Here is a 13,595-nt window from a genome sequence, read left to right as displayed (position 1 = left end):
CTACATCTACATGCCGTCATGAAATGGATTCATTCAAGCCCTACCCTTGTAATGAAAGTGGGCCTTAAGGATGACAGGCTCAGGGGAGAGACATTATGAAGGAGGGCCTTAAGGATGAGATGCTCAGGAGAGAGACATTATGAAGGTGGGCCTTAAGGATGAGATGCTATGGGGAGAGACATTATGAAGGAGGGCCTTAAGGATGAGATGCTTAGGGGAGAGACATTATGAAGGAGGGCCTTAAGGATGAGAGGCTCAGGGGAGAGACATTATGAAGGTGGGCCTTAAGGATGAGATGCTCAGAGGAGAGACATTATGAAGGAGGGCCTTAAGGATGAGATGCTCAGGGGAGAGACATTATGAAGGAGGACCTTAAGGATGAGATGCTCAGAGGAGAGACATTATGAAGGTGGGCCTTAAGGATGAGATGCTCAGGGGAGAGACATTATGAAGGTGGGCCTTAAGGATGAGATGCTATGGGGAGAGACATTATGAAGGAGGGCCTTAAGGATGAGATGCTCAGGGGAGAGACATTATGAAGGAGGGCCTTAAGGATGAGAGGCTCAGGGGAGAGACATTATGAAGGAGGGCCTTAAGGATGAGATGCTATGGGGAGAGACATGATGAAGGTGGGCCTTAAGGATGAGATGCTATGGGGAGAGACATTATGAAGGAGGGCCTTGAGGATGAGATGCTATGGGGAGAGACATTATGAAGGAGGGCCTTAAGGATGAGATGCTCAGGGGAGAGACATTATGAAGGAGGGCCTTAAGGATGAGATGCTCAGGGGAGAGACATTATCTCATATCACTATCCTGAAGGTGTGCAGAAAGGAACATTTTAAGGTTAAATTGATTTCATTTAAAAAGACATTGCCAAATATGTTGCTTGAAATGAATTTGAAATGTGTTTGCTTCATGTTATGCATCATCCTGGTGTAATTAATATGCAGTTCAACATTATCACCACAAGGTGTCAGCACTAGCATTTTGTATAGTCTAGTTTTGCTGTAACCAAACCACTAGCTATGTCTCATAACGTGAGGTTGATAATATATGAATAGCACAATCTAGCAGTTCATTTAAACTACACTATGTTTGTTAATTGAAACTAAGTGGGCAATAGACCAGGGTAAAATATAGATGTGTTTTGGAGGAAGCAGTCGAAGAGTTGAGTGACAGATTAGTGAGGGGGGAGAGAGAGGTTGATAGTGGGGTAATTACTGCCGCTAGCAACTTTGTTGTAAACAATGAGTCCGTCAAACATTGGACTCAGATACTAGCTACATTTACTTTAGTTTATTGTTGGCTGTTGTGAGAGAAATTAATCTAGCTGGCTAACAAGGTCACCTGATCTTTCTCTACCCTCACATCACGCTAGCTCTGGCTGGCTAACAAGGTCACCTGATCTTTCTCTACCCTCACATCACGCTAGCTCTGGCTGGCTAACAAGGTCACCTGATCTTTCTCTACCCTCACATCACGCTAGCTCTGGCTGGCTAACAAGGTCACCTGATCTTTCTCTACCCTCACATCACGCTAGCTCTGGCTGGCTAACAAGGTCAGCTGATCTTTCTCTACCCTCACATCACGCTAGCTCTGGCTGGCTAACAAGGTCACCTGATCTTTCTCTACCCTCACATCACGCTAGCTCTGGCTGGCTAACAAGGTCACCTGATCTTTCTCTACCCTCACATCACGCTAGCTCTGGCTGGCTAACAAGGTCACCTGATCTTTCTCTACCCTCACATCACGCTAGCTCTGGCTGGCTAACAAGGTCACCTGATCTTTCTCTACCCTCACATCACGCTAGCTCTGGCTGGCTAACAAGGTCACCTGATCTTTCTCTACCCTCACATCACGCTAGCTCTGGCTGGCTAACAAGGTCACCTGATCTTTCTCTACCCTCACATCACGCTAGCTCTGGCTGGCTAACAAGGTCACCTGATCTTTCTCTACCCTCACATCACGCTAGCTCTGGCTGGCTAACAAGGTCACCTGATCTTTCTCTACCCTCACATCACGCTAGCTCTGGCTGGCTAACAAGGTCAGCTGATCTTTCTCTACCCTCACATCACGCTAGCTCTGGCTGGCTAACAAGGTCACCTGATCTTTCTCTACACTCACATCACGCTAGCTCTGGCTGGCTAACAAGGTCACCTGATCTTTCTCTACCCTCACATCACGCTAGCTCTGGCTGGCTAACAAGGTCACCTGATCTTTCTCTACCCTCACATCACGCTAGCTCTGGCTGGCTAACAAGGTCACCTGATCTTTCTCTACCCTCACATCACGCTAGCTCTGGCTGGCTAACAAGGTCACCTGATCTTTCTCTACCCTCACATCACGCTAGCTCTGGCTGGCTAACAAGGTCACCTGATCTTTCTCTACCCTCACATCACGCTAGCTCTGGCTGGCTAACAAGGTCAGCTGATCTTTCTCTACCCTCACATCACGCTAGCTCTGGCTGGCTAACAAGGTCACCTGATCTTTCTCTACCCTCACATCACGCTAGCTCTGGCTGGCTAACAAGGTCACCTGATCTTTCTCTACCCTCACATCACGCTAGCTCTGGCTGGCTAACAAGGTCACCTGATCTTTCTCTACCCTCACATTACGCTAGCTCTGGCTGGCTAACAAGGTCACCTGATCTTTCTCTACCCTCACATTACGCTAGCTCTGGCTGGCTAACAAGGTCACCTGATCTTTCTCTACCCTCACATCATGCTAACTCTGGCTGGCTAACAAGGTCACCTGATCTTTCTCAACCCTCACATCACGCTAGCTCTGGCTGGCTAACCTGATCTTTCTCTACCCTCACATCATGCTAACTCTGGCTGGCTAACAAGGTCACCTGATCTTTCTCAACCCTCACATCACGCTAGCTCTGGCTGGCTAACCTGATCTTTCTCTACCCTCACATCATGCTAACTCTGGCTGGCTAACAAGGTCACCTGATCTTTCTCAACCCTCACATCACGCTAGCTATGTGGTTATTTACTGTGCTAGCCTAATGCAACACCACCAGAGCAAACAGATAATAAATGAGAAATAAACGTTGTCTCATGATTGTGTTTAGTGGATCTGGTAGCAAGTCAATAAGTTGTTTGTTCAGCTTTTTGGTGGATGAAGAAATGCGAACTTGTCATTTTGTGCTAGCTAGCCAACTACCTAGCTAGTTAGCAATTATGGGGCACTGCAGCAGTGGATGTTTACTGGGGAACCTCTTGGTTGCGCGTACAGAACGTGTTATTGTTTTGACAGTTGAAAAGGTCTATAGTCTGGATATGTAAGTATGTGAGCCAGGAACCTATCTCTCTCTTGTGAGGCAGCTCTTGATGTACACGTTCACTGCCTGGACAGGACGCGTGTCTATTGCAGCCCATTTCTAGAATACAGTATATGTGTTTTTGGGTTCTTATGAAGTCCAGCTCCTCAAGAAGTATGACATCTCTTCTCCTTCTCTCCCACCTCCTCACTCTCTCCGCCTCCTTCGCTCCCACCTCCTCCTTCTCTCTCTCTCCTCTCCCACACTCTCCCTCCTCCTCCTCCTCCTCACTCTCTCCTCTCCCACTCCTTCTTTCCCTCCTCCTCTCCCTCCTTCTCTTTCTCCTCTCCCTCCTCCTCCTTCGCTCCCACCTCCTCCTCCTCTCTCTCCTCTCCCTCCTTCTCTTTCTACTCTCCCTCCTTCTCTCCCTCCTCTCTCTCTCCTCTCCCCCTCCTCCTCCTTCTCTTTCTCCTCTCCTTCTCGCTCTCCTCCTCCTCTCTATCCACTCAGAGCAGACCGAATGCTGGTGGTGTCTTCGTTCAGGTAGCTACAAAAAATAACCCACTTCTCTATACATTCAGTTTAACAAGGGCACTTTGGGATGTTCATGTAGAAGACTAACCTATACCAGAACATCTCATTACAAGACTGACCAATACCAGAACATCTCATTACAAGACTGACCAATACCAGAACATCTCATTACAAGACTGACCAAAGGCGTTTCATTTTATTACAAGACTGATCAATACCAGCTCATCTTACTACAAGGCTGATCAATATGTTTCATCTTTCATCATGGTCTTTAAACCCAGGGAACCTTTCTGGTTGGACCCCATGGTCAATAAACCCAGGGAACCTTTCTGGTTGGACCACATGGTCAATAAACCCAGGGAACCTTTCTGGTTGGACTGCATGGTCAACAATCCCACATGGTCCAATCAGGTTGTCAGGGGGTGGGCCAAAGTCTGTCCCTGGGGTTGAAATCCTCAGCGGTTGGTTGGTTGGTGTCATGAGACTTGACCAATGGGCGGTGGCGCTAGTCAAACATGCCCCTCCTGGTGGGACTGGGGGACGTCTTCCTGCTCAGACGAGGGGTTCCCTGGAGACACACACACACCATGCACACACACAACACACACACCATGCACACCACACCATGCACACACACACACACACAACACACCAAGACAACACACACACACCATGCACACACACATGCACACACCATGCACACACAACACACACACACCATGCACACACCATGCGCACACACACACATACACACACAAAAGTGCACACACACACACCATGCGCACACACACAAACACAACACACACACCATGCACACACACACACAACACACACAAACACAACACACACACACACACAAACCATGCACACAACACACAAACCATGCACACACACACACACCATGCACACACACACACACACACACACACCATACACACACACACACACACACACACACACACACACACACACACACACACACACACACACACACACACACACACACACACACACACACACACACACACACACACACACACACACACACACACACACACACACCATGCACACACCATGCACACACCATGCACACACACACACACACACCATGCGCACACACACACACACACACACAACACACAAACCATGCACACACACACACACCATGCACAAACACAACACCCACACACCATGCGCACACACACAAACACAACACACACACACCATGCACACACACCATGCACACACACACACACACACACCATGCACACACACACACACACACCATGCACACACACACAAACACAACACACAAACCATGCACACACACACACACAACACACACACACAACACACACACCATGCACACACACACACACACACACACAAAGACAACACACACACAAAGACAACACACACACACCATGCACACACACACACACACAACACACAAACCATGCGCACACACACAACATGCGCGCACAAACGAACACAACACACACACATAGTTAACATTAGAACGACAGCGGGAGAATAGTTGCTCTGCTCAAAACAAAAATATGTTTGTCAAGAAGTGATTTCAGGGCAACAGCTCTGGTACAGGGAACAGAGGTAAGGGTTAAAGGTCAGGGAACAGAGGTAAGGGTTAAAGGTCAGGGAACAGGGGTAAGGGTTAGAGGTCAGGGAACAGAGGTAAGGGTTAAAGGTCAGGGAACAGAGGTAAGGGTTAGAGGTCAGGGAACAGAGGTAAGGGTTAAAGGTCAGGGAACAGAGGTAAGGGTTAAAGGTCAGGGAACAGAAGTAAGGGTTAGAGGTCAGGGAACAGAGGTAAGGGTTAGAGGTCAGGGAACAGAGGTAAGGGTTAAAGGTCAGGGAACAGAGGTAAGGGTTAAAGGTCAGGGAACATAAGTAAGGGTTAGAGGTCAGGGAACAGAGGTAAGGGTTAGAGGTCAGGGAACAGAGGTAAGGGTTAGAGGTCAGGGAACAGAGGTAAGGGTTAAAGGTCAGGGAACATAAGTAAGGGTTAGAGGTCAGGGAACAGAGGTAAGGGTTAGAGGTCAGGGAACAGAGGTAAGGGTTAGAGGTCAGGGAACAGAGTTAAGGGTTAGAGGTCAGGGAAGAGAGGTCAGGGTTATACAGTGGGGAGAACAAGTATTTGATACACTGACGATTTTGCAGGTTTTCCTACTTACAAAGCATGTAGAGGTCTGTAATTTTTATCATAGGTACACTTCAACTGTGAGAGAAGGAATCTAAAACAAAAATCCAGAAAATCACATTGTATGATTTTTAAGTAATTAATTTGCATTTTATTGCATGACATAAGTATTTGATACATCAGAAAAGCAGAACTGAATATTTGGTACAGAAACCTTAGTTTGCAATTACAGAGATCATACGTTTCCTGTAGTTCTTGACCAGGTTTGCACACACTGCAGCAGGGATTTTGGCCCACTCCTCCATACAGACCTTCTCCAGATCCTTCAGGTTTCGGGGCTGTCGCTGGGCAATACGGACTTTCGGCTCCCTCCAAAGATTTTCTATTGGGTTCAGGTCTGGAGACTGGCTAGGCCACTCCAGGACCTTGAGATGCTTCTTACGGAGCCACTCCTTAGTTGCCCTGGCTGTGTGTTTCGGGTCGTTGTCATGCTGGAAGACCCAGCCACGACCCATCTTCAATGCTCTTACTGAGGGAAGGAGGTTGTTGGTCAAGATCTCGCGATACATGGCCCCATCCATCCTCCCCTCAATACGGTGCAGTCGTCCTGTCCCCTTTGCAGAAAAGCATCCCCAAAGAATGATGTTTCCACCTCCATGCTTCACGGTTGGGATGGTGTTCTTGGGGTTGTACTCATCCTTCTATTCCTCCAAACACGGCGAGTGGAGTTTAGACCAAAAAGCTCTATTTTTGTCTCATCAGACCACATGACCTTCTCCCATTCCTCCTCTGGATCATCCAGATGGTCATTGGCAAACTTCAGACGGGCCTGAACATGCGCTGGCTTGAGCAGGGGGACCTTGCGTGCGCTGCAGGATTTTAATCCATGACGGCGTAGTGTGTTACTAATGGTTTTCTTTGAGACTGTGGTCCCAGCTCTCTTCAGGTCATTGACCAGGTCCTGCCGTGTAGTTCTGGGCTGATCCCTCACATTCCTCATGATCATTGATGCCCCACGAGGTGAGATCTTGCATGGAGCCCCAGACCGAGGGTGATTGACCGTCATCTTGAACTTCTTCCATTTTCTAATAATTGTGCCAACAGTTGTTGCCTTCTCACCAAGCTGCTTGCCTATTGTCCTGTAGCCCATCCCAGCCTTGTACAGGTCTACAATTTATCCCTGATGTCCTTACACAGCTCTCTGGTCTTGGCCATTGTGGAGAGGTTGGAGTCTGTTCGATTGAGTGTGTGGACAGGTGTCTTTTATACAGGTAACGAGTTCAAACAGGTGCAGTTAATACAGGTAATGAGTGGAGAACAGGAGGGCTTCTTAAAGAAAAACTAACAGGTCTGTGAGAGCCGGAATTCTTACTTGTTGGTAGGTGATCAAATACTTATGTCATGCAATAAAATGCAAATTAATTACTTAAAAATCATACAATGTGATTTTCTGGATTTTTGTTTTAGATTCCGTCTCTCACAGTTGAAGTGTACCTATGATAAAAATGACAGACCTCTACATGCTTTGTAAGTAGGAAAACCTGCAAAATCGGCAGTGTATCAAATACTTGTTCTCCCCACTGTAGGTCAGAAACAGAGGTAAGGGTTAAAGGTCAGGGAAGAGAAGTCAGGGAAGAGAGATAAGGGTCAGAGGTCAGGAACAGAGGCAAGGCTTAGAGGTCAGGGAAGAGAGGTAAGGGTTAGTGGTCAGGGGACAGGGGTAGAGAGTACTGACCGGTGACTGGGCCTTAGAGAAGTTTACGTGGGCGTACAACAACACTGCTATGTCCTTGTGACCCGCTTCCAGAGCGATAGACAGGGCATTGCTCTCATCCTAGAGAGAGGGGAAGGAGGGAGAAGTAGAAAGGGTAGAGAGGGACAGAGAGAGGAAATAGAGGAGAGAGAGATTAACAATATTACATCAACTGGCTGCATAATTACATCACAAAAGTCAGGGAGAGAGAGAGCGCAAGAGAGAGAGAGAAAGGAAAGGGGGATACCTAGTCAGTTGTACAACAATGCCTTCAACTGAAAGGAAAAGATAGAGAGAAAGAGAGGAACAGAGAGAGAGAGAAAGAGAGGAACAGAGAGAGAGAGAGAGAGAAGGCTCACGATGCCACAGAGAGGCGTCGCAGCCCGGCTGGGCCATCAACACAGACAGACAGGCACGCACACAGGTACTCACGCTGTCGCTGAGAGGCGTCGCAGCCCGGCAGGGCCAGCAACACAGACAGACAGGCACGCACACAGGTACTCACGCTGTCGCTGAGAGTGGCGTCGCAGCCCGGCTGGGCCAGCAGTAGTTTGACTATCTCAGCGTGGCCATGTTCGCTGGCACACATCAGGGCTGTAGAACCCTCATCATCCTGGACATTGACCTCTGCCCCCTGGGCCAGCAGCGCCCGAACCATATCCATCCTGCCATGACTGACCGCTAGCATCAGCCCTGTCTGGCCAGCCTGAGGGAGGGAGGGAGAGGGTTAGCATCATGTCCATCTTGCTAGCATCAGCCCTGTCTGGTCAGCCTGAGGGAGCGAGGGAGAGGGTTAGCATCATGTACATCCTGCTAGCATCAGCCCTGTCTGGTCAGCCTGAGGGAGGGAGGGAGAGGGTTAGCATCATGTCCATCCTGCTAGCATCAGCCCTGTCTGGTCAGCCTGAGGGAGGGAGGGAGAGGGTTAGCATCATGTCCATCCTGCTAGCATCAGCCCTGTCTGGTCAGCCTGAGGGAGGGAGGGAGAGGGTTAGCATCATGTCCATCCTGCTAGCATCAGCCCTGTCTGGTCAGCCTGAGGGAGGGAGGGAGAGGGTTAGCATCATGTCCATCCTGCTAGCATCAGCCCTGTCTGGTCAGCCTGAGGGAGGGAGGGAGAGGGTTAGCATCATGTCCATCCTGCTAGCATCAGCCCTGTCTGGTCAGCCTGAGGGAGGGAGGGAGAGGGTTAGCATCATGTCCATCCTGCTAGCATTAGCCCTGTCTGGTCAGCCTGAGGGAGGGAGGGAGGGAGAGGGTTAGCATCATGTCCATCCTGCTAGCATCAGCCCTGTCTGGTCAGCCTGAGGGAGGGAGGGAGAGGGTTAGCATCATGTCCATCCTGCTAGCATCAGCCCTGTCTGGTCAGCCTGAGGGAGGGAGGGAGAGGGTTAGCATCATGTCCATCCTGCTAGCATCAGCCCTGTCTGGCCAGCCTGAGGGAGGGAGGGAGGGAGGGAGAGGGTTAGCATCATGTCCATCCTGCTAGCATCAGCCCTGTCTGGTCAGCCTGAGGGAGGGAGGGAGAGGGTTAGCATCATGTCCATCCTGCTAGCATCAGCCCTGTCTGGTCAGCCTGAGGGAGGGAGGGAGAGGGTTAGCATCATGTCCATCCTGCTATCATCAGCCCTGTCTGGCCAGCCTGAGGGAGGGAGGGAGAGGGTTAGCATCATGTCCATCCTGCTAGCATCAGCCCTGTCTGGCCAGACTGAGGGAGGGAGGGAGAGGGTTAGCATCATGTCCATCCTGCTAGCATCAGCCCTGTCTGGTCAGCCTGAGGGAGGGAGGGAGAGGGTTAGCATCATGTCCATCCTGCTAGCATCAGCCCTGTCTGGCCAGCCTGAGGGAGGGAGGGAGGGAGAGGGTTAGCATCATGTCCATCCTGCTAGCATCAGCCCTGTCTGGTCAGCCTGAGGGAGGGAGGGAGAGGGTTAGCATCATGTCCATCCTGCTAGCATCAGCCCTGTCTGGCCAGCCTGAGGGAGGGAGGGAGAGGGTTAGCATCATGTCCATCCTGCTAGCATCAGCCCTGTCTGGCCAGACTGAGGGAGGGAGGGAGAGGGTTAGCATCATGTCCATCCTGCTAGCATCAGCCCTGTCTGGTCAGCCTGAGGGAGGGAGGGAGGGAGGGAGGGAGAGGGTTAGCATCATGTCCATCCTGCTAGCATCAGCCCTGTCTGGCCAGCCTGAGGGAGGGAGGGAGAGGGTTACATCTTCACAAATGATTTTAGACAGGTCTAAAGAAACATGATATGAAGAAAAAGTAGTCTATTTCAGAAGAACAGAATAGCATACTCTGAGTTGTCCTTATATTAGGTCCTGATCTGGCTATGCCAAATGGCTGTGGGCTACACTAGTTCATTTAGCAGACAAGATTTGCTTAGAATTCAGTGGCATTACTTTATAGTATTATTTTATATTATATTATAGTATGAAGAATACAATTGAACAAAGCTGAATAAAAGAGAGGATATTTTCTCCAAGCGATGAGGGAGTGCAGCTGCTGCTATTCTGTGTTGAGCGGTCAACAAAGAAACAGGTCCTCCTATCTGCTTAACCCTAACCCAAAGAAACAGGTCCTCCTATATGCTTAACCCTAACCCTAACCCAAAGAAACAGGTCCTCCTATATGCTTAACCCTAACCCAAAGAAACAGGTCCTCCTATCTGCTTAACCCTAACCCAAAGAAACAGGTCCTCCTATATGCTTAACCCTAACCCTAACCCAAAGAAACAGGTCCTCCTATCTGCTTAACCCTAACCCCAACCCAAAGAAACAGGTCCTCCTATCTGCTTAACCCTAACCCTAACCCAAAGAAACAGGTCCTCCTATCTGCTTAACCCTAACCCAAAGAAACAGGTCCTCCTATCTGCTTAACCCTAACCCAAAGAAACAGGTCCTCCTATATGCTTAACCCTAACCCAAAGAAACAGGTCCTCCTATCTGCTTAACCCTAACCCAAAGAAACAGGTCCTCCTATATGCTTAACCCTAACCCAAAGAAACAGGTCCTCCTATCTGCTTAACCCTAACCCAAAGAAACAGGTCCTCCTATCTGCTTAACCCTAACCCAAAGAAACAGGTCCTCCTATCTGCTTAACCCTAACCCAAAGAAACAGGTCCTCCTATTTGCTTAACCCTAACCCAAAGAAACAGGTCCTCCTATATGCTTAACCCTAACCCAAAGAAACAGGTCCTCCTATATGCTTAACCCTAACCCAAAGAAACAGGTCCTCCTATATGCTTAACCCTAAACCAAAGAAACAGGTCCTCCTATCTGCTTAACCCTAACCCTAACCCAAAGAAACAGGTCCTCCTATCTGCTTAACCCTAACCCAAAGAAACAGGTCCTCCTATATGCTTAACCCTAACCCAAAGAAACAGGTCCTCCTATCTGCTTAACCCTAACCCAAAGAAACAGGTCCTCCTATCTGCTTAACCCTAACCCAAAGAAACAGGTCCTCCTATCTGCTTAACCCTAACCCAAAGAAACAGGTCCTCCTATTTGCTTAACCCTAACCCAAAGAAACAGGTCCTCCTATATGCTTAACCCTAACCCAAAGAAACAGGTCCTCCTATATGCTTAACCCTAACCCAAAGAAACAGGTCCTCCTATATGCTTAACCCTAAACCAAAGAAACAGGTCCTCCTATCTGCTTAACCCTAACCCTAACCCAAAGAAACAGGTCCTCCTATCTGCTTAACCCTAACCCAAAGAAACAGGTCCTCCTATATGCCTAACCCTAACCCAAAGAAACAGGTCCTCCTATATGCCTAACCCTAACCCAAAGAAACAGGTCCTCCTATATGCTTAATGTAGAGTTACTAATGTAACTTTAGTTGTTCTTCAAACGTTGGGCTATACGTTTAGATTTATAATACATTGTAAGGCTGCATGATGAGGCTCTAATGATGATTTGAAAAAAAGTCACTTGAAATGCATGAGATCTGCTTTGTTTTTTTGCGCAGGCTGTACACACTACATTAGTCTCTCATTCACAATTTGACAAGCACTTGATGTCTCAAATTTCACTGTGGCTTCCCCTTTGTTGCCATAATACACCCTAAAAATATCCATGCTGTCCATTTGTTGTGCCCTTCTCCCTGAGTGCGTTCTTCTCGAAACACTCACTGAGTGAGCTCTCCATCACATGATTGGGTCTTTCTCACAGGCTACAAGTGAAGATGGACACCGTTAGGGACGCAACTGCACGCGTTCTTATCCGAGGTCCATATTGAAAGAACTGTCTACATTTACTATTCGTCAGCCAACCAGATGAGTAGGCATAACGAACAGCAACATCACTAGCCTGTCAATCTACTGTCCCACATAGTACAACAGCTGACTTATTCTGTGTGAGAAATAAACATTCCAAACAGTCTGGGACAGTTGTGGGACGCGATAGATCCCAAATTAACACAACCACTAGCATCAAAAAAAACGTTTTTACACAATGAGCCTGACACAACAGATCAGAACGTTTAGCTTAAAATGTTGATAAACTATTAGGATATTTCTTCACATTCAAATCAAATCAAACTGTATTAGTCACATGCGCCGAATATGCTTACTTACAAGCCCCTAACCAACAATGCATTTAAAAAAATACAGTACCGGTACAGAGTCAATGTGGAGACTATATACAGGGGGGTACAGGTACAGAGTCAATGTGGAGACTATATACAGGGGGTACTGGTACAGAGTCAATGTGCAGGGGCACCGGTTAGTCGAGGTATTATGTACATGTAGGTAGAGTTATTAAAGTGAGTATGCATAGATAAAAACAGAGAGTAGCAGCGGCATAAAAGAGAGAGGGGGGTGCAAATAGTCAAGGTAGCCATTTGATTAGCTGTTCAGGAGTCTTATGGCTTGGGGGTAGGAGCTGTTTAGAAGCCTCTAGGAACTAGACTTGGCGCTCCGGTACCGCTTTCCGTGCGGTAGCAGAGAGAACAGTCTATGACTAGGATGGCTTTGACAATTTTTAGGGCCTTCCTCTGACACCGCCTGGTATAGAGGTCCTGGATGGAAGGAAGCTTGGCCCGAGTGATGTACTGGGCCGTACGCACTACCCTCTGTAATGCCTTGCGGTCTGAGGCAGAGCAGTTGCCATACCAGGCAGTGATGCAACCAGTCAAGATGCTCTCGATGGTGCAGCTGTCGAACATTTTGAGGATCTGAGGACAAATGACACATTTTTTCAGTCTCCTGAGGGGAAATTTTTTCGTGCCCTCTTCATGACTGTCTTGGTGTGCTTGGACCATGTTAGTTTGTTGGTGATGTGGACGCCAAGGAACTTGAAGCTCTCAACCTGCTCCACTACAGCCCCGTCGATGAGAATGGGGGCGTGCTCGGTCCTCCTTTTCCTGTAGTCCACAATCATCTCCTTTGTCTGGATCACATTGAGGGAGAGGTTGTTGTCCTGGCCACACACGGTCAGTTCTCTTACCTCCTCCCTATAGGCGGTCTCGTCGTTGATCAGGCCTACCACTGTTGTTTCATCGGCAAACTTAATGATGGTGTTGGAGTCGTGCCTGGCCGTGCAGTCATGAGTGAACAAGGAGTACAGGAGGGGACTGGGCCCCCATGTTGAGGATCAGCGTGGCGGATGTGTTGTTACTTACCCTTACCACCTGGGGGCGGCCCGTCAGGAAGTCCAGGATCCAGTTGCAGAAGGGGGTGTTTAGTCCCAGGGTCCTTAGCTTAGTGATGAGCTTTGAGAGCACTATGGTGTTGAACACTGAGCTGTAGTCAATGAATAGCATTCTCACGTAGGTGTTCCTTTTGTCCAGGTGGGAAAGGGCAGTGTGGAGTGCAATAGAGATTGCATCATCTGTGGATCTGTTAGGGCGATATGCAAATTGGAGTGGATCTATGGTTCCGGAG

At 48.6% G+C, this 13,595-nt stretch overlaps 1 protein-coding gene across 4 annotated transcripts in view; it reads right to left on the bottom strand.

The window, feature by feature from the left end:
• Positions 1 to 3,964: 3,964 nt before the first annotated feature.
• Positions 3,965 to 13,595, bottom strand: part of kank1a (KN motif and ankyrin repeat domains 1a) — a 212,569-nt gene continuing 202,938 nt past the window's right edge. For 3 of the 4 annotated variants that reach the window (XM_071352454.1, XM_071352455.1, XM_071352456.1), the window contains 3 exons: positions 8,218 to 8,418; positions 7,695 to 7,793; positions 3,965 to 4,369 (listed from right to left, as the gene is read on the bottom strand). In XM_071352454.1, coding sequence (XP_071208555.1) covers positions 4,307 to 4,369; positions 7,695 to 7,793; positions 8,218 to 8,418 — 363 coding nt within the window. In that variant the 3' untranslated portion in view covers positions 3,965 to 4,306. Of the gene's footprint in view, positions 4,370 to 7,694; positions 7,794 to 8,217; positions 8,419 to 9,851; positions 9,899 to 13,595 lie in introns of those variants that run through there. The other variant, XM_071352457.1, reaches the window with a different exon arrangement.

The sequence above is a fragment of the Salvelinus alpinus genome, chromosome 19, assembly GCF_045679555.1.
Source record: "Salvelinus alpinus chromosome 19, SLU_Salpinus.1, whole genome shotgun sequence".
In the NCBI taxonomy this organism is placed as follows: Eukaryota; Metazoa; Chordata; class Actinopteri; order Salmoniformes; family Salmonidae; genus Salvelinus; species Salvelinus alpinus.
This window is presented reverse-complemented; position numbering and strand designations above follow the sequence as displayed.